The sequence below is a fragment of the Triplophysa dalaica genome, chromosome 25, assembly GCF_015846415.1.
Source record: "Triplophysa dalaica isolate WHDGS20190420 chromosome 25, ASM1584641v1, whole genome shotgun sequence".
NCBI lineage: Eukaryota > Metazoa > Chordata > Actinopteri > Cypriniformes > Nemacheilidae > Triplophysa > Triplophysa dalaica.
In genome coordinates this window covers 15588029-15608089 of record NC_079566.1, presented here as the reverse complement: position 1 = coordinate 15608089, position 20061 = coordinate 15588029, and the positions used below count along the sequence as shown (strand labels likewise).

The 20061-nt window shown below is 37.1% G+C and overlaps 1 protein-coding gene across 1 annotated transcript; it reads right to left on the bottom strand.

Moving 5' to 3' along the window:
• Positions 1-2787: 2787 nt before the first annotated feature.
• Positions 2788-12256, bottom strand: zgc:86598 (STKc_CK2_alpha domain-containing protein). Its single transcript, XM_056741837.1, has 14 exons — positions 12147-12256; positions 10167-10246; positions 6955-7078; positions 6603-6714; positions 5900-6001; positions 5766-5816; positions 5618-5677; positions 5165-5248; positions 4793-4903; positions 4568-4669; positions 4334-4434; positions 4092-4240; positions 3285-3374; positions 2788-3209 (listed from the first exon to the last, which is right to left on the bottom strand). The coding sequence occupies exons 3-14, from the start codon at positions 7053-7055 to the stop codon at positions 3091-3093; spliced, it is 1182 nt and encodes a 393-aa protein (XP_056597815.1). The 5' UTR covers positions 7056-7078; positions 10167-10246; positions 12147-12256; the 3' UTR covers positions 2788-3090.
• Between the last annotated feature and the right edge of the window lie 7805 nt (positions 12257-20061).

Genomic DNA, 20061 nt, shown 5'->3' with positions numbered 1-20061 from the left:
AACAATAATTAAATTACATAAAAGAATAAAAAAAATGTATGGACAATTGGGTGAAACAAAACATTTTGTTGTTGACGCAGTTATTTCATAATAACGTTAATTTACTGTCACATGAAGAATTCTTAAAGTAATGTAAACTTCTTATATGGACTAAAGAGTATGCAATTGATGATTTACCCTCTGGACTTATTTAGTAATCCGTCCTGTTGTTAATGATTTATATATAACTCTTGATTATACTTTAAGAACATAAGATATATTGACTTGACAAATCTGAGCTCAGTTTGACACATTGTTGACATTTCTTCTGAATCTTTAATGACCGACACATTTCTGACATTTCTTTCACTAGAAATATCTGAGACTTTAGCAAAACATGAAACAGTTGATGTCAATAAACATTATTGTTATGGTATTAAGCAAGGGGTGGTCTACTAAATATATTAATACATAACATTCAAGAACGAAACTGGTACAACTTGCAATTTCTGAAAAATGGCGCCATCTAGCTGTAGAAACACTGACACACAGCTGACGTGATTTACAATTGCGTGGTGGTTTGTTAAAAACTAAAGCATGATATATTTGAATCTAGTTTACTCAAAAAAGAAAACTTATTAAAATACAACCGTTTAGATAAATGTCATTGTAGATATTGTACGTATTGCATTGTCGAACCGTAACCAGTCATATGAAATAAATAAAATACAAAAATAGAAAAAAAAAAAATCTTGCAACTTTCGATTAAATTTTACTTAAAGACTTACAGTATAAATCAAAAATTCTTTAGAAAAATATAAAACAATGTTTTTGTTTTCAGCCACTTACACTCATGAATACGGAATTTTCCCAATATAAAGATATTATTTATCAATAATCCAAAGTGTAACTCTTTAATTATAACTCCAAAAAGTTTTGGAAAAAGTCAACAGATCAATTGAATTCTTAACCACTCATACAAATCACACTATAAATGCTCTTGTTTCAATTTCTGAATCACAAAACGTACAAATATTATGATCAATATTAAACCTATATCTAAGAAATTCTAAGAAAGAATAACTATCATTTAATACTTTATAATGTACTTCTTTGGCTTTGGGAGGTATAGGAAAGGAAAGCGACATGGTTATTCATTTATTAAGAGAGCTCTTTGAAAAAACTGAATCACATTATTTCGATTACACTGAGCTGAAAATGTGTTATGAATTCGTAAAGTTCGTTTTACTTTGTTTGGAAAACTATTCCTAATAAATACTTCTCTATTATTTGTAAAGATGGTAAATGAATAGTTAAGGACACATGATATTATATTGGGATTATGCTGGCGCGACCTGTATCATATTTCAGAACATTGGCGCCCTCTGGTGGTTCAGGGTGTTACGTGTAGTTTGCAGGGACAAAGAGAGATAGCCTTCTACATCTAACCATCTAATGTCTATGCATTTAACCACAGACAGACTTTAAGGGCTGATTTCCCGGACGAGGATTAGCATAAACCAGAACTAGACCGTAGTTAAATTATGATATTTAAGTCAATTTAAAAAACAACTTTACAAATCCTTATTGGTGAACATCTTGAGACAAATCAATCATATATTTTAATATAAAGACACCTCTAACATTTACGTTTGTCTGGGACTATGCTTTTGTCACATTGACAAAACAGCCCAGTTTTTTATTTGTTAAACAAATTTGAAAACAAAAATAATCATTGAAACTTTTGTGTTTTTAAGATAGCTATTCCTTTTGTGAACTTTCCTTTTAAATGCATTGCTTCATTAAATTACTAACAATTTTGAGGCTGGTTAATAAGTTTGTCATGTTAACATAATTTGCGATTTCAAATGTAGATTCAAATGTACAGTAGAATTAGAGAATAGTGGTTTTAGACTTTCGGGCAACACTGTTTTATATTTGACATTACACACATTCTGAACATTCAGCTTCTTCTCTGTCAGATATGAGTGTGAATGAAAATAATCCATCAGAGGACTGTGCTTGTCTTTTCTTTTTGTTATCATTAATGATTACATGCAGGTAATTCATACTGAGAGCTAAAAGCTGAAGATTCTACAGATTGTCATCATAATGTTTTTGTCAGTCTTCGTGAATCACTCACTGGATTGGACTAAATGATATAGACATTGAAGGACGGTTTGGGTGAATAATCATCCACTCAATGACTCAATAGAGTACGAGTTATGTCAATTATTCTTGACAATAGAAGAAAAGAATGTATAATGATTAAGATCTATGAGTCTGTAAATATGAAGAGTTTGGTTCCAAAATAATATAACTCAGATAAATCATGTTTTTTAATGTGCATTCCAATTAAAACTGCAGTTGGTTTGTTTTGATTTAAGCCATTATAACTCAACAAATACAGCTAACTAACACAATAAAAGACGACAACATGATAAAAAACAATATTATAAAAACGGAGTTATTTCATTTTGAAACCAAAGTCTTCAAATATATACTGTATATTTATATATTTATACGCCATTTACCTTTTTCTAAAAAGGCAAGATATATAATGTTGAAGCTCTCCTAAAGCACACCTTACTGTTACTACACTGTTCTTTTAACTGTAGCACATTGAGAAGTTGCACAATAAACCTCTAACATACATCACAAGAGCCTGTTTCTGCTGTTTTCTTTCTAAACATAGTAAACCACTTCATCTTTCACATTAGGTTTAGAAAAATACAATAAACAATAAGTGTTTTTCACATGCAAGAACCAATCCAATGTGTGTGCGTTCAAAAACAACGCAGACCAATGTAAGGACATATAAAATAAATTTTATTATCCATTTTTCAGAATTTCTAAACTGTAGTGGCTTCTATATAGACACCGTCTTAGGGAAAGGATGTCTGACACTGACGCAACATTACAACTGTATGCATGTGTCCGAACTTCAATATATAATTATTGTATGGAAAAAAAACAAAAAAAGGAAAAAGAAAGCTAATCGAGTCTCTCTTTAGTTCGTTTACACTCATAAAAATGTGGCCGGGGTACAGAGAGAGAGAGAGAGAGAGAGCGAGAGAGAGAGAGAGAGAGAGAGACGGTCAGTGAGTCTGTTCAGGGCTGAGCTCCAGCGGCAGCAGGAAGCTGTGCAGCTAGAGCGCTGGGGGACGAGATGACAGGAGAACCTGCGATGTTCGCCATCGGCTGGGCTGAAGACATGGATGTGACGCCCCCTACAGACCAAAGAGTGAGATCTGAGAATGGAGGACTGAGATGAAGAGTGGGTGATGGTGGAGTCAGATGTTTACCTGTGATCATACTGGATGTGCTGACTGGAGTGGAACCAGTGGACAGTCCTGACGTCGAGCCCATCCTCGCCTGATCCTTCACTGTGGGATCTAACAAATCACATCAGCATAAATCTAACAGTGAAGGGTGTGTTTCTGATAGAGGAAACCTGTGCTTTGTTATTTAATGCATCTTGAACACAAAAAAAGTAAAGGGTCGGGTCCTTTTGTCATGTCTTGTCAATGTTCGAATGGGTGTGGCTATGTAAATGACTAAGCAAACTAATGGTGCGTTCCCACCAGACGTGAATGAAGCGTTAAGCGTGAGTGTTTTACATGTTGAGTCAATGCAAAGACACGATGGACATCCTGCCACAAATTGAGTGTTTCGGGCATTTGACTTACATAACGTGATTCACGAGAGTTGAAAATTTTGAACTTTAGCGAATATTCAGGATGCGTTAACCAATCAGGAGCTTGCGTTAGTAGTGAAGTTATTACGACGTAGAGAAATCCGAATCCACAATGGAGGACAAAAAGGCAGCTGTGTGTGGATACCTGGAACTGTAGGAAACATCTTCTTCAATCAAGTAAATTGTAAAATACGCTCTTTACTCAATTTGAGCTATATATATATATATATACACAAATAATCCATGTCAGCCATTTCACAACGAGACTGGAGGCGCCTTGCAGAAGCCCCTCCCATGACGCACATTCGCACCTATTGTGAATGAAGTGAGTAATCTCAAAATGTTCCAGTGATCAACTACGATTTATTTGCGCAACTCAGGTCTGGTGTGAACGCTCAGTAAGACAGACACTCACAGAAATATGGGTGTTCCATCGCCTCTCGGGCGGTGAGGCGAGCTTGGTGGTCATAGCGCAATAGTTTGTCTAGGAAATCCAGCGCTTCTGTGCTGACCAGATGCTGGTTCTCACTGTGGACAAAACGCTCCCACCTTTTCCGGGAATGTCTGGATAAAGAGATGATTTTAGAGAATCAGTAAAAACATCACAAATGTGACAAAAAAGGACATAATACATCATGAACACAAATCACCATTTACCTTCCCAAAATGTCGTTGAACCGTGGATCGAGCTCAATGTTGTATTTGTCGATGTAGTCATAAAGGTCCTCTGTACCCAGGACTTTGGCAATCCGTACAAGCTGAAACAATACAGTGTTCATGTGAGACAGCAGGGGGCAGCGGCGCCTTACAGACTGCAGGGTTATCTCACTCAGCATTGATCCCTATCCAAATCACATCAGCCCAAGATGGCTTCAAAGCAAAAGCTCTCACCTGATCATAGTTGTCGTGTCCGTGGAAGAACGGCTCTTTCCGGAAGATCATGCTGGCCAACATGCAACCGAGACTCCACATGTCTAAACTGTAGTCATACATCTGGAGACAAAAACTGACTTCAGCACAATTGATATAAAAACAGAGTGAAAGTTTGAGGTTAGATGAAATGAGGTTAGTTAAAAGTCTTTCTTTAGACTCATGTTTGTGTCGTCTGATTCTCACCTGATAGTCCACCAGCAGTTCAGGTCCTTTGAAGTATCGAGACGCCACCCTGACGTTGTACTCTTGACTGGGGTGATAGAACTCTGCTAAGCCCCAGTCTATCAGACGAAGCTGAACCACAAACAGAAATACACAAACACGTGTGATTAATTCAGTGCACTAATGTTGATGCAGGGAAAATATCTTTCATTTATATTCAAAGTTATGCGCTTATTCCTGCAGCAACAAACAATGCTGCTTTTTATAACTAGGGCAAAAACACAGTTTTTTAAAGGTACTCGTGTCAACCGGCTCCTCAACCAATCAGGCGGCTGTAAGCAGGCGTAGGCTACGGCTTGACCAATGATACACACGATGGGTGGGGGGCGGTACCTTTCTGTGTTCGTGGTCAATCATTACGTTGTGTGGCTTCACATCTCTGTGCATGATTCCCATACTGTGGCAGTAGTCCAAAGCCTGAGAGATACGAAAAAAGATCATAACAAAAAGTAAGGGACAGAGAGAAATGATGAAATTAATAAAAAATGTGATTCACTACTTGTGCAAGCAGTTGGTCACGGTCTTCAAACATTCCAGTTTTAAATAGGAAAAATATCAAAACTCATTTTTGAACGTGATCCTACTGGTCTTATTGGAATCAATGATATATGCTAAACTATGCTAAAAGTGCTATCGCCAGACCCAGAGATCGGCTGAATAAATTCCAAACCAGTAAAACTCAACCTATTAACTCTTGTGGCCTATTTCCAAAAAAAAAGCTTTTCCTTTAAAGCAAAATACAGAAACAGTACTGCACTGTAATTGAAAAGATATCACAGAGCTTACCTTTAGGATCTCATACATGTAGAACCGAATGTCGTAGTCTGATAGCGTTTGATACAATTGCTTGGGAAAAAAAACAAAAAAAAGAGGTTGAGCTGAAATGATCGTGTTTGTTGCATTTAGTCTTAAATAAGCCAGTCATTATTTTTACCTTAAAGTCTGTGTTGTTCACATGTTCAAAAACCAGAGCTGGGGTTCGAGACTTCACAGAGAAACACAAGAGATGACAATTAGTGCGCTCACTATATAGTTATGATCACTACAGACACGTATACGTTTACTGACCACAGGGTCCTTGACAATGTCTCGAAGTGTGATGATGTTGGGGCCGCCTCTCAAATTCTCCAAAATTTTAATTTCTCGCTTGATTTTCTTCTTCTTTACTGGCTGCACACAGACAAGAGATACAACACAATCATTAATGACGATGCAAAGCATCAACTGTCAGGTTACACCAAATATCCATGTCAAGTAGACAATATCATCACTGGTTCATTTTGGATCACATCAGAGAAAGTCAGCACATTTTGATGAAAGATGATGAAAATAATGATTTCTGTGGTATATCATGAACCTGTGAATCCATCTGTAAGAAACAACAGAACATCATTCATCCCCACAAATTCCTAGAACATCTGACTAAAGTTATCTGACCCGACTGCGTCTAGACTCGTTTCTACAGCTTCATCCTCGTGTCTCCAGCTACGGGAAGTTCATTATACACGGTTCGGTACGTTACAGGACAGCGGCACTAATCTTGCAAACTATTTATCACTTTGTTTGAAAAGAAGCCCTCCTCTGGAGAAGTGCTATCGGGAGAATCTAGAGCTCTCTCTGGTTAAGAGCAGGAACTGGTCAGGCGCCTGCGGATCTGAACACCCGCCAACAGGTTCTGCTGTGGATACTATTCCCGCTGTCTGCCACAACACAAACAAGCGAGTCAAAGAAAATGAGAACAGGATGAGACATGAAGTCTAACGCTCTTCACCTTGAGTATTTTGACGACTACTTTTTCGTTGTTTGTTATGTTGATGGCTTCGAACACTTCACTGTATTTTCCTCGGCCGAGCTTTCGCACCAACTGATAATCATCTTGATTCCTGCGAACGACAAAAAAACACATTCACATTGACTTGTTTCTCTTTCATGTCAATACCTGGAAACCGCTTCATCAAACTCTCAAAGCCAACCACATTAACAGTAATGAAGAGATCTGAGTTGAGTGTGGGGCATTGTGGGATACTGTAACCTACGCTCTATTCTTTTATATGAATGATTTTACAATACAAATACATTGTTCATATTTTAAGTCTCCGTGCAACCTGTCGTCTCACACTCACCCCCACTCAACAACGTGAGATTCATAGTCCCAGTATTCCCGTGGTCTCTGTGTGTTGACGTCTGGATAAACGCGAGATCGACTCGTGACAGGGCCGGACATGATGTGCACGTCTCACGTCAGGACTGTGATCAGACAAGAAAAGAATCAATACAGGACTGAGCTTTCAGAACAACACACAGCGATACCATCCAGCCGCAATAAAAGCCTCGGGCCTTAAACTCTGGAGCTATTTGGGGGATTTCCGCCTGGATTTGGCCTCCGCAAATTGAAAAGCTTCCCATACCTACACGCAGAGGTGTATATACAAAAGTTTGGCATCATTTTACAGGACAGTGAGGTTTGAGGTTACATAAACTGTTGAAAGTGATCAAAATAACTGTTTATGTTGTAATAAACACACACAATAAAAGGAAGCGACTTTATTAATGCTATTGGAGCTGGAATAACCGCAGCTGCTGGCACCAGACTTGCCCTCCAATGGTTCCTCACCCGTGGGTTTAGGACAGTGGTCCCCAACCTGGGGGACGCCAGAGTTCAAATGAGGGGCGCGGGAACTGATATTCATCGAGGTCAAATAAAGCTGCATACAATGTTTCACTAAGCATTTTATATAAAAATATATTTGTATGTTTAAAAAAATCATGTGCTTCCAATGCCAAGATAATTTAATAATGTCCACTATGAATTCGGACACCACTAAAAATTGATGTCCACTTAAATAGTGCATTATATTAGGGTATAGGGGCAATTCCGGACACGGTCAAGTTTTTTGGATTTGTTGAACACAAAGTGAGATATTTGAAAGAATTTAGAAAAACAGTTCAGGGGCACCGTTGACTACCATCTAATTTGACCTACTTTGGCAGTCAATGATGTCACAGAATTTGCTTACAGTCTTCCATATATCTTTCTCTGTGTTCATCACAACAACGTCAGTTATACAGGTATGAAATGACACGAGGCTGAGTGAATGATGACAGAATTTTTATTTTTGGGTGAAGTATCACTATAATGTCATTTAAAATAAAACCCTTTGAAATTACATACAAAACTGCTGTTAGTGATAAATATGATTATAAATGTTGTCGGTCCACTCAACCGCCTTAATACAAGGAACTTTTTTATTTGTTCTAAACCCCGTCTTTGAAAGTGAATAACTCAGGCCCTGTGTGCTCTATCAAACTGCAGACAAGTTTGATGGTTACCAGCATACGGCAGCACACACCAGAATTTTTTTGACATCTTGCAATTCAAGTCACCATGTTCCACCCCGCCAAAATTGCTAAAACAAGATACTACAAGGCTTATTATTATGCTTTTTTATGATAACCATAGCAACATGACTTTCAAGGACTTTTATTCATATTTCTCAGAAGAAATCAAAATACTATGTCAAAGAGAGCAATGACACACAGTAGTACTTTTTGCCTTTTATTTTTCTATGATCAAACATCTTTCACACAGTAAATATAACATATAAAGAATGTGCAAATGTATATAAAGTGTATAGTCTCTTGTCTGACCAGATGAAGTAGGGGTCGCATTGGATGAGGGTGCAGAAGGGTCGTGGTCTCTTTGGAGGAACTCACTCATCATCTGATGAACTCGGACTGTAAAACAAAAAAACTCAGTTCATCCCAATGTTTTCATTTATATATAATAAACATCTGAACACTCGTCTAGCAAGCTTAGTCATGATAATAAATGAGGATACAAATAATACATTAAAAAACCTGGGTGAGTGTATAAACATAAACTTACTTTTCCAGAGATCAGGATCCTCTCCTTCAGTGAAGGCTGCCCCTCGCACCCAATCGAAGCTTGCGTTGCTCTCCAAATCCGTGTCACTGAGTCAATCTTTCTCTTCCACACAGCCTCTAACCCGAGAAAAACCTTCTATTGATGCCGTTTTCCATTTTTAGAAGCCATTTTTGGAGTTCCAAACGAGCCCGTGTGCATTGCTCCATGGTGTGTCTGAGCTTTGTTTTGTGCACGTCACCTCTTGTTTACGCTCAACAGCTGATTGGCTGATATAATCTCGCGATATACCGTCGTAAAGCTGAGAGGCAAAGCTTTCCAATGATATGCATGTCATCTGGATCGGTGCATGTTTTCATATTTTGCCGAATTTTTGAATATCATTACACTACTTTGTTGTGTTATGACATAGCAAGGGATTATTCATGCAAACAACCTCAGTCAGAAAACACTGAAAATGAGCTCATTTTGTAGAGTAGAACCTATGATAGAAGATGATGTAGCGTTTGTGCTGTCTACTGCAGCTCACGGAGCAAATATTCAATTATATCAAATTTGTTTACAAAAGACGATTTCATACTTCACGATGCATTCGAAGACTGTTGGATGTGTGATTATAATTCGATTTAAATAACTGTGAAAATTTATTCCTGGGAATGAGAGCTTTAATTTGATGTATGACTATGTGTCATATTTGAGCAATAAGAAAAATATGAATACTGGGGGGCTAGAGATAGTATAAATTAAGTGTTAACAACTTTCTTACAATAAATTAAAGGTCAAAGTGAGGCATATCTGCAGAAAATAGAGATTCTAAGCTTTCAAACAGTAACAAATATGGGGTTCTTGGTCCACTACTGACCCTTAAAAATGTAATTAATATATGTCATTCCGGACCGGGTACTTTAAACCCGTGACCTGATCTGCATGTGGTACAGAATGAAAGTAAAGAAGACCGTATGACCGAGACGTTGGGCTATACAGACCCCTGACTCTCTTATAAATTGGACCTAGGTGCTTAAACACTGGCCAGAAAAGTTTTAGTCTGAGTGCAAGCAGAGCAAGGAAGAGTAGACCAAGCGCTCCAAATATGTCATCACATTCTTTCAAGGTTAAAAATGCACACAAAGAAGATTTATGAATATCTACACAACTGAACTGCAAGCTATTTGATTTTACCATAGTAAAGAGGGTATGTAAAACCAGGTACATTTCTGAAAACACCGTGTTTGCGAAAAACCATTCACTAAGGATCATTTTTGTGCTGGATTAGATTTTGGTTTGCTTCATTCCAGAGATTCCCGACAAAGAGAGAGCACAGCGCTAAACCTGATATCACATGTTGCTTTTAAAGTCACAATGCTTGTATTCACTGAGAGTCAGCGCTGGAGACAAATATTTTGTTAAGGTCCCAAAAAGGGTCAACCAAAGCCAAAAAATGATAAGGTTTACCTTAAATAATGTTTGTGGGCAGCCAATGAAATCTTGATGACTTTATCGTTGTACTGGCAAGAGGGTGAAACACTACACACCTATAAAGCAACACAAAACAAGTAACATTAAAAATCATCAATGACGTCAGTTGGGATTACTGTAAATAAAACATGCTGCGTGCAGCCAAACAAGACGGTCGACACAGACATCAGCATTGAAAACACAATAACACACAACCATCAACACAGATGTTGTGTGATGTTTGACAGGTTTGTGTTTTATCATGTCAGTCACTAGACTGAAATGTAAAATAACCATCACATCAGCATTTAAGATTCTCCTACATTGATGCAGACATGAACCATTTTCTCAATATTATTCAGTGCTCAAGTCAATACCACATAATTCCCCTGAAATACGTTCAAGCTCTGTTAGAGGCGGGACTACCTGTGTCACGATCCAATGGCAGCTTCACTGTAAACAGCCTCTTTTTATAATTGACCACATTTAGGCCAGAAATAAAAATTCTGTCATTTTTTCCACCTTTTCAATCAAAACCTGTATGTGACTGTTCATTGAGTGGAGCACAAAAGACATTTTGAGACATGTCTCGGTGGTTTTGTGATCATACAATGGGAGTCAATAGAGTTAAATTTTGTGTGGTTATCGATATTCTTCAAAATATCTTCTTTTGTGGTCTGCAAAAGAAAGTCAGTAATACAGTTTTGGTCATGGGAGTGAATAAATTGTCTTCCATTGGAACTGAATCATTAGTTATAAGTGATGTCGGGAGCCTGTTGCTAGTAATATGATAAAATATGATGTTGCTGTATGGCCACATTAAATGCACCCTTGACACATGCCCTTTAATTAAATATGGATACACTCCAGTGTTTACAGTTATTGATAACTACCAAGAGACCAACCCACATATTCAAACAAACACTAGTGAAAAGAAACCAGGAGCGCGCAAACTGTGTCTCAAAACCTAGTAATGTGACCACCTAAACAGCATTTCTGGCAAATGCTGTCTACATCAGGGGTTCTCAAAGAGTGGTCCGCAGACCACCAGAAAAATCATGGCCAAGAAATAACGCCACATTTTATTTAAATATTAAAAAGTGCATATTTTCAAATGGGTTTATTATTCCCACCAACATTAACTCTGCGTCAGCAAATGCCACACCAAAGGGGGTCCTCATTTAAAGAAATCCCTGGTCCAAAAAGGTTTGAGGAGCGCGGTCTGTCTATGGATGTATAGTTTGGGACACAAAAATAAGACAGATGGCAAGATTTAAGAATACAAAAATGTGACAAACCCTTTGAAGTGATGGTTTGGGGGTCAATTTCTCCCCAGATTAAACACATTCACTAACATGCAGAATCACAACGATTTAGTAAAAATCATTGCTCGTACAATTGTACCTTTTCCTATTCTGTCAGTATTTAATCCAAATATTTTATTAAAACCACATCCACCCATTTAATATCCCACATCTATTCCTCTAACACCATTTCCAACTTCTATTAACATCATACGAGGTATGAATAAATACTGGTTTCATCATTTTGATTTATTTCTAATTCTAATGATGAAGATATTAAACGGGGAAAAATCATAAGATCAGACTTGAACTCTCATTCAGATCTGAATGGGCAGCATCAGTTGGCAGCTAAACTAAAAGCCTCTCATTTAGCTTATTTATTTAATAAATCTACTCTCAAGCATATTTTAAGACATAGTATAAACGTCAAACACAATAAAATACGGAGCGAATCGTCGAGTTAATCTTTATATTATTAGCATATCATCACGTTAGCCTCCAGCCGTGCTAACATTTAACATCTACAGATTAAACGCATTATAGAAACACAATGAGGTAGAAAACACAATATACAATTCCCACACTGTACATATAATAATTAAATGATGATATACCGGGTAGAAACTCGTGTTATATGGTATAAATTGATTAAATAAAATGCGGTTTGGATTACCTCTCTGCTCTCTGTTAATATGGCGGAGGAGTTAGCGCGAGGAGACGCGACGCTCCTCCAGTCCTGCAGGGGGCGCGAAAGAGCGGCGCGCTCACTCAAGCTGACTTCCGCTCAAAGAGGCTCGATTTCTAGACATCCCGCTGTCAGTCGAAGCCATTCTATTACTCTGAGGCTGAGACTATTCTTTACTAAACCAGCCATCCCACTCTGCATTGTAAAAATGTTCGTGATTTTAACAAAAAATCATTTTAAAATGCTAGGGTAAAACCTGTTTAACTGTTAAAACCCTTCACATATATAGTTATATGTCCTATAGTTATGTACATTAGTGTGTGTTGTATTACTTTCTACGTTATTAAATGAATTGTTTTGAGTCACATCTGTTAGTCTCATCATGTTGTGTGTATGACACTGTAAAAGTAAAAGCTCCACTTTACCCCAGATAGGTACACAGACTGACCGATTTTTATGTTTTGTGAAGTATAAGTATATCCCAAAATGTTATTCTAAAAATCTGACTGAGACTGTAAATTCATGGACAAGAATGTTGGCATTGGGAGTCAGTAGGTCATGTGGGTTCATTGTGTGTCTGAGTATCACATGACTCACTGAATGAATGGGATGCCAGGTTGTTGGTCTTTTATTTGATAGAAATATTCTTTGTTATCAGCTCATCTGACCTTAATTAAAATGCCAGATACAAAGACCTGAAGTGTGACACTCTAGAACTCAATGTCAGCAGCTTATGAAGCTTATTAAATGGCCTGTCTGTCAAAGTAATAAAGAAACGGGCCAATTAACCTGATGACAGGCAACTCAATTACCCATTTTGCCAATTGTAATCCAACCTAATGTGGACTTGCACTTCAGAAAGACAACGGATGGAAGAAACCTAGTCTGAATAAGTGTGGTTTTCAATGCAAGTAAATCTCTTTGTGAAACCATTTCACTTAACGTAAGCCCTTCTGTCTGATTCATTATTTAGATTTTTTTAAATGCTATTAAGAAATGTTTAATTAACCATTTTAGACCTAATTAGATCATTATAACCTTAAAAAAACCTTCTTTTTCGCGATACCAAAATTTGAAAAAGTCTGTCCAGCAATTTTGACGAAGAACATCTCTAAAGTGTGAATCAGGACAGTCTTGAAGTTTAATACCTGTGAAAGTAAAGCCACCTGAAACTATTTGATAGAATGCCGAGTAATTGACCGTGGATTATTCATCAGACAGTCTCATGTGATACTTTCTCAGTATTAAAAAGTGATTCAATCCCATCAGCCACTGAATAAATCCTGTCTGGTATGTACTGGTTAAAGAGCGTCATTTTTTCACGATGATGGAAGGCAATGAAACTTATCTTGACATCATGACAGCTGGCACAGGGTTAACGCACTTTATCAGTAGAGGTCACAGCTTCTTATCGACCACACAAATCATACGGCACTCAAATTTGTGTGATAGTTGCTTTATTGCAAAATAATTCTTCAATCTTCATGGTACACAAGCCTTTAACATATGTATATAATATTTGAACAAATTGAATGCAGTCACAATCAAGAAAGGCCAATCGCAATATAATTCTTTTTTTTTATAAATAATAATATACATGTTTTATGTAGAAGCTCCTTCAGGTTATGAGTAATTCTCTCAAATGTGGACCTATTATATAAAAAACGTCCTTATTAATTGAATTGTGTGTTCGTTAACGACTCTGTTCCTGAAATCATGCCAACACACCTCAGCAAACAAAGGTTTCTGAGTTCATACTAATCCTCACGGTCGTGTAACCCGAGCGAGGTGGTTTTCTCTAATGTAACGTGCCTTTTTTCAATCCCGAATGAGTACATTATGTACGGTCCCGCTCATTTCCAGGGGTCCAGTGTGCCCTCGGGCCCGTTTCACATACACATGTAAATCTGACCTTACCAGCTTTCAAAGACTTCCCTCGCCAACGTGTTTCTTGAAAAGACAGCTAAGCGGCCGTAATGTGGCCTAGCGAGGGATCCTCAATGGTTAATTATCCATTTACGCTTTTAAAGGGAAAAATCCTTTTAGCGTGCAGACAGAGGAGTCCTTTGATAGCGGGTGAGGCTGCTCCGAAATACCACAGCGGAGGACATGTCAAATGTAACTCTATTACACAGGAACACTTTCTCCCATTATCAAAACTCTAACCCTGGTTCTGCTTCAGAGCGGCCCGTTCCATTTTACCACAGGCGCCCATGGAAATCCACGAAAGGTAAAACCCAGATGGGTAGACTTCCTGTCTTGTCTCGAGATGGCCCGTTTCCATTGGCAGGAGTTTGGTCTGATAAAGGGAAAAATAGTCGACAGATTGAATGACGAGTCTCTGGTTGGGACGTTGAAGAGATCTTAGTCTTACGTTTGTTTGTGAGATTCTCTGAGATCTTCATCGGGCCATTGTTTGTTGAAATACTCGAAACGTTATGTGTGTCATCACGGCAGACTTACGTCATACCTCTCCGGTTCCTCTCGCGTCTACTCATGACCTTCGGTGGATTCCCGACCTTCTGGCAACTCAACGTACCTCAAAACGACAGGTCATGCGTTCGGCCCAAGACGTTACCCGACACTGTTTTCCAGACTGTCTCTCCCTCCAAATTAATCTCAAGAAAAAGCAGGAATTTCCTGAACACGGATCTCACAGTCTTTCCTGCAGCGCTGAGCACTAATACCTCCGACTTTATCGCTGGCATCATGACAACAAGAGGCCAAAAAACAAGCGCCATTTCCCCAACACCAGGCTTTTGACTGAGGCAAACTTCTATTTATCTTCTGCCAGGCCGCTATTGCCTTACAGAGCAATTAGGTTTACCTTTCCCTCCGAATACTGCCCTGAGACCCAGGGAATCCCCCCATTGAGTAAACCCACCGGCGGTCTATGGGGCATCAGACTGACGTGCACAGGTCAAAGACCACCTGAGGATCAGATTAACCACGACCTCCTGCTCGCATCACAACTTTCCACAGAAACGCAACACTTCCACCTACGCAGAAAGCGAAACACGTTACATATGCAGCGGGTAACAAAAGGTTTACTGTCACACAAAGGAAGCGATAGAGACTCTTTCATTGGGAATGTACAGGAGACATACGAATCCTTACATTAAGCCGTGCAATTAACGTAATCCAAGACGAAGTTGTTTTCCCCTCTCCTCTTCTTTCACAATAAGCGCAGCTCTCCTCCCACAATCTCAAAGGCCTTTGAAGAGGTATAAAAGCGTCGACGGATGGTGTCGCCACAGGACCAGTTCAAGTGCAATACTACATAGTGTACTGTAGACTGCAGGAGCCCATCTCTGACCTCCGACCATGCTCACCAGGTAAGACACCTGACATCATTTCATCAAACACAGACTTTACTTTAGTTACCTTCATATCATCACAATTAAACTGTTTAGAAATCTAGAAATGCACACATCACAGGAGTTGATATTATAGAAAGTGTCTTCTGTTAATAAAATGAAGATGGAATTTCAATTCACGGCATCTGTGAGAACCTTAAAATATTGACACATAATGCATATGTACAACTCTATGAAAATAATTCTATTCTATGATGTTATGATAAATATATACCGTTGATAAATGATGCAATTATAGTTAGTATAGTTAGTAGTTAAATGTAGGTAGATTAAGTATAGAACGAACGCTAAATTTGTACACACAGTGAATTCAAATGATATAAAACACTATTTTATTATATTTTTTTCTTCATCATTACAGGGACAGTTCATCCAAAAATAAAAAATTCTGTCATCGTTTACTCACCCTCAGGTTGTTTCAAACCTGTATACATTTATTTGTTCCAATGAACACAGCCAAAGATATTTAGAAGAATGTTAGCAATTTTCAGTTCTGGGACATCATCTACTACCATAGAAGGAAATATATATATATATTTAGTTCTGTTGAACACATAATGAGATATTATGAAGAATTTAGGAAAACAAAGAGTTCTGGGGCATATTTGACTACCATTTAATTCTTCCTATATGGTAGTCAATGATGTCCTGGAACTAAAAATGATTAACATTCTTCCAAATATCTTTCTTTGTGTTCATCAGAACAGAGTTAATTATTCAGCGTGAGTAAATGATGACAGCATTTTCATTTTCGGATGATCTATCCCTTGACGTTCTTCTAATATAGAACAAAACTCCAAGCTGAAGACAGTAGGAACCTGAAATGTATTTTAGAAAGAAAACCATTCAGTTATGTTGAGGCATTAAACATTTCTTTCAGAAGTTTTTATTTATTAATGGACTCACAAAATGCTCTATACAATATCACACGCACAACGCACATGTTTTTCATTAGGTGGCCCTTTTTGTCTGTATTAATAAATGATTATTTATGTTATGTCACAGGTACATTCTAATCCTCTGCTCGTTGGCGCTGGTTCTGGTCGAAGCAGACACTGAAGCAGGTGAAAGAATCATTTTCCTCTAGAATTTTGACAGACAAAAGCCTATGAAATATGTATCATCATAGAGAATTGTTATTTTACTTAACATGTTCTGATATAATAAAGCAATGCATAAATTGCCTTTAACATATAAACTAAATGAAGTGCAGATGTTTTCACGTTGTTAATAATATGACATATGCATTTCTTTAAACTGAAAAATGCAATGAAATATTGATTTTTCATTATAGCTGATGGAGGGTCCCAAGCCATTTTTGCCACAGGTAAAAACACATCGAGTCTGAAACATTCAGCACATTTTCGTGTCACCCTGTAAATATTAATTTAAACAATTTTATGAAAATATATGAAAAGGATTATTTTCCACCACAGATCAGGACTCAACCTCAGACGAGGCACCAACTGGTAAGTGTTCACATTCTGTTTCTGAATCACAGAACCTGCACTTTTACAGACGGAGCGTCTCACCCGACTGCTTTTCTGTTCTGTTATTCACAGAAAGTATGAACTTGGCTTTGTCCGACCTCCCCAACGGTGAGTTTATCATCCATCACATGCAGGAGAGAAGCTGGTTTTAGAAAGTCTGGGGTTCAAACGGTGCACGAAACTGTTAAACGATGTTCACGATAAACAGAAGGATTGTCATTTTTAGAAACGAAAAAACATGTGTGACGAGGAATCCACTACTAGTACTGAGCCTAGCCTTACACAGCGCAGTTCACACTTTTTTTATCCCTTCATCATTTCCTCTCCCTCATGTCATTCAAAACCTGTATCACTTTCTTTCTTCTTCAGAACACAAAAGATGTTTTGAGGAATGTCAATAACCATTCAAAACTATACCCCATTGACTTCCATTGTATGAACAGAAAACATTGAGACATTTCTCAAAATCTCTTCTTTTGTGTTCCACTGAAAAAAAGACACATGAGGATGAATAAATGAGAACAGAATTTGTATTTTTGGGTGAACTGTGCCAGGGATTTCCTCAAGATGCAGACCAGTCTGGTGTTAGTTTTTATAAGTCTGCCCTCTAGTGGTGTCTGTAAACTCACACACATCTTATTTCCATCCTCAGACATCTCTCCTAAAATTCCTTGTCAGAAAAGAAATCTTAAAAAAAAAAGACTTTTAATTAGATTAGATTTGAAATCCCTATATAAATGGCAAACCTGAGCACAGTTTGAGACAGTGTTCAAGGAGTAATTCACTTCAAAATTTGTCCCTATTGACTTTCCATACTAGGAACAAAAATGATTATGGAAAGTCAATTGAGACAAATCTTAAAGTTAACTACTCCTTTTAGGTAAAAGTAAAGAGACTCATGTAAAATGAAAAAAAGCACAACATGAAAGCAAAAGTCTCCATTTGCTTTACATTCAATTTAATTGTTGTACTACCAATAGAATGAAGATGTTAATGAGATCTCATCTGTGATTTTTCTTTTCTTCATGTCCAGATGAGCTTTTGTATCATAATGGAGCAACTGCAGGTATGACAAATGAAGCACAGTTAATGATAAAAATAAAGAGTATTAATTCAATTAAACTATAGACAATCATTTGTAAAAATAAACATCACAAATATTTGTAATAATGAATCTTCCTATGTCATCTTATAGATGCCAGCAGTACTAGTGCAGAGACAGGAAATAATTGTGAGTATCAGAAAATAAGACAAATCTCAAATTTTAATTTTCCTATTAATTCACACTAAATAGCGCAGTTAAAGACAACCGGCATTAACACTAAATGTCTCTTTCTATTCTCAGCACCTCAAGTAAATGATGTACCCAAAGCCGGTGAGCAATTAAATGATATACAATAATTATACTATTATATGTACAGTGAAAAACAATATATACAGTGGTTTAGAATACTGTATGTGTAGTGTAGAATTCAGTTCATTTGTTTTTGCATTATTACATTACTTTTATATTTTCCCTAAAAAGTTTAATTACTGCATTAGGAAAACTTTTTACTTTTAAAACTGTATTTACATCATGGTAGAATTTATTTGATGCATATGTTTTATAAAAATATAAGATTATAAAGTACTTTACTGTTGTTTAGTTTTTACAATAGTAAACTGTGCCAAATTTAGAGATGACTAAAGTTTTTAAATGTATACTATAGTATTTTGTAGTATTAGCAAAAGCTGAGAACCTGTATTGAATGTAATATTTACTACGGTAAACTGTTATACATTTTTTTTTTTATTACACTTTGTGAATGTACACTATGGTACTCTCCAGTATTAACAATGTCAAATTGTAGTAAATAATGTAGTATACTTTCATTTTTATTATGCTAAGGTTTAAAGGTTCATTTTACTAAAGTTTACAATAGTAAATACTTTATTATATAACATTTTCTTTTAATGTGTTTTCACCCATTCGCTATTAACATCTTACGTTTGTTTATTTGTTTTTAGATGCAGCTCAATCTAGTATGGAAGACCATGATGGTAAATTTCAGATTGTAATAAACACATACAGGGAATAAACGTTAATCTACAAGTCGTACCGTTTTTGCGAACTCTGTGTCTCTCTCTTCAGAGGACGAAGGTCCAGACTCGGAGGAGGTGGCAGTGGTGAAACCCGCCCCAGTTCCAGTCCAACGGGCAACCAAATCCCACAATTCATCAGCACGCAAGCGCAGCAAACCCTCCTCTGCCACAAAAAAGAGATCAAGAAACCTTCGTCCATGAGACGTGAACTGACAGGGAATCATAGAAAGACCCGTCATGCCAAGGCAGTAATATAAGAAAAACAAACATTATTGTTTTTGTTTGCAGCGGCATTTTTTATGTTTTGAGAATCTTGAATTAGACCTTATCTTCTGTGATGTACTGATTTATCTGTGTTTGTCTATTTGTTTGGTTTTATGACATTCGGCACAGACTCTCTGTTAATGTGAGCTACACTGTTGTGCTTGCCAAAAATTCTACCAAACTCAACCCAGAGGTCAGGCTGACACAGACACTTTGTAGAGATTACTTCATTTTAGATCAGACAATACATTATTTAGATTTTTATATTGAATAAGATTCATAGACAGTTCGTTTTGTTTTTGATCAATTACAGGATAAAGTTACGGGATAAGAATCGAAATATCTCAGACTTGACGACAAACACTGGTGCTGGCAACCTGATGTGCTCAGATGTGCCGAGACTTTTAGCTCTTACAAAATACACAAGCCTTTGCTCTCCTCACAATGTCAGTGTTTAAATCAAAAGTGTTTCTATCTTTGTTTTCAGTAACTTTTTTTATAAACAAAGTATTTAAAATTATTGAATTTAAATAATACAATCAAGAACGTGTTATTCTGAAGCATTTCTTTCTTTTTATTGTACTCCTAATAAAACACAAAGCAATGACTATGGTAAACAAAAACAATGTGTTGCTTCATTACTGTTTATTGTTTGCTTCAATAAAAAAGAAAGAAAAAGGAAGAAAGAAA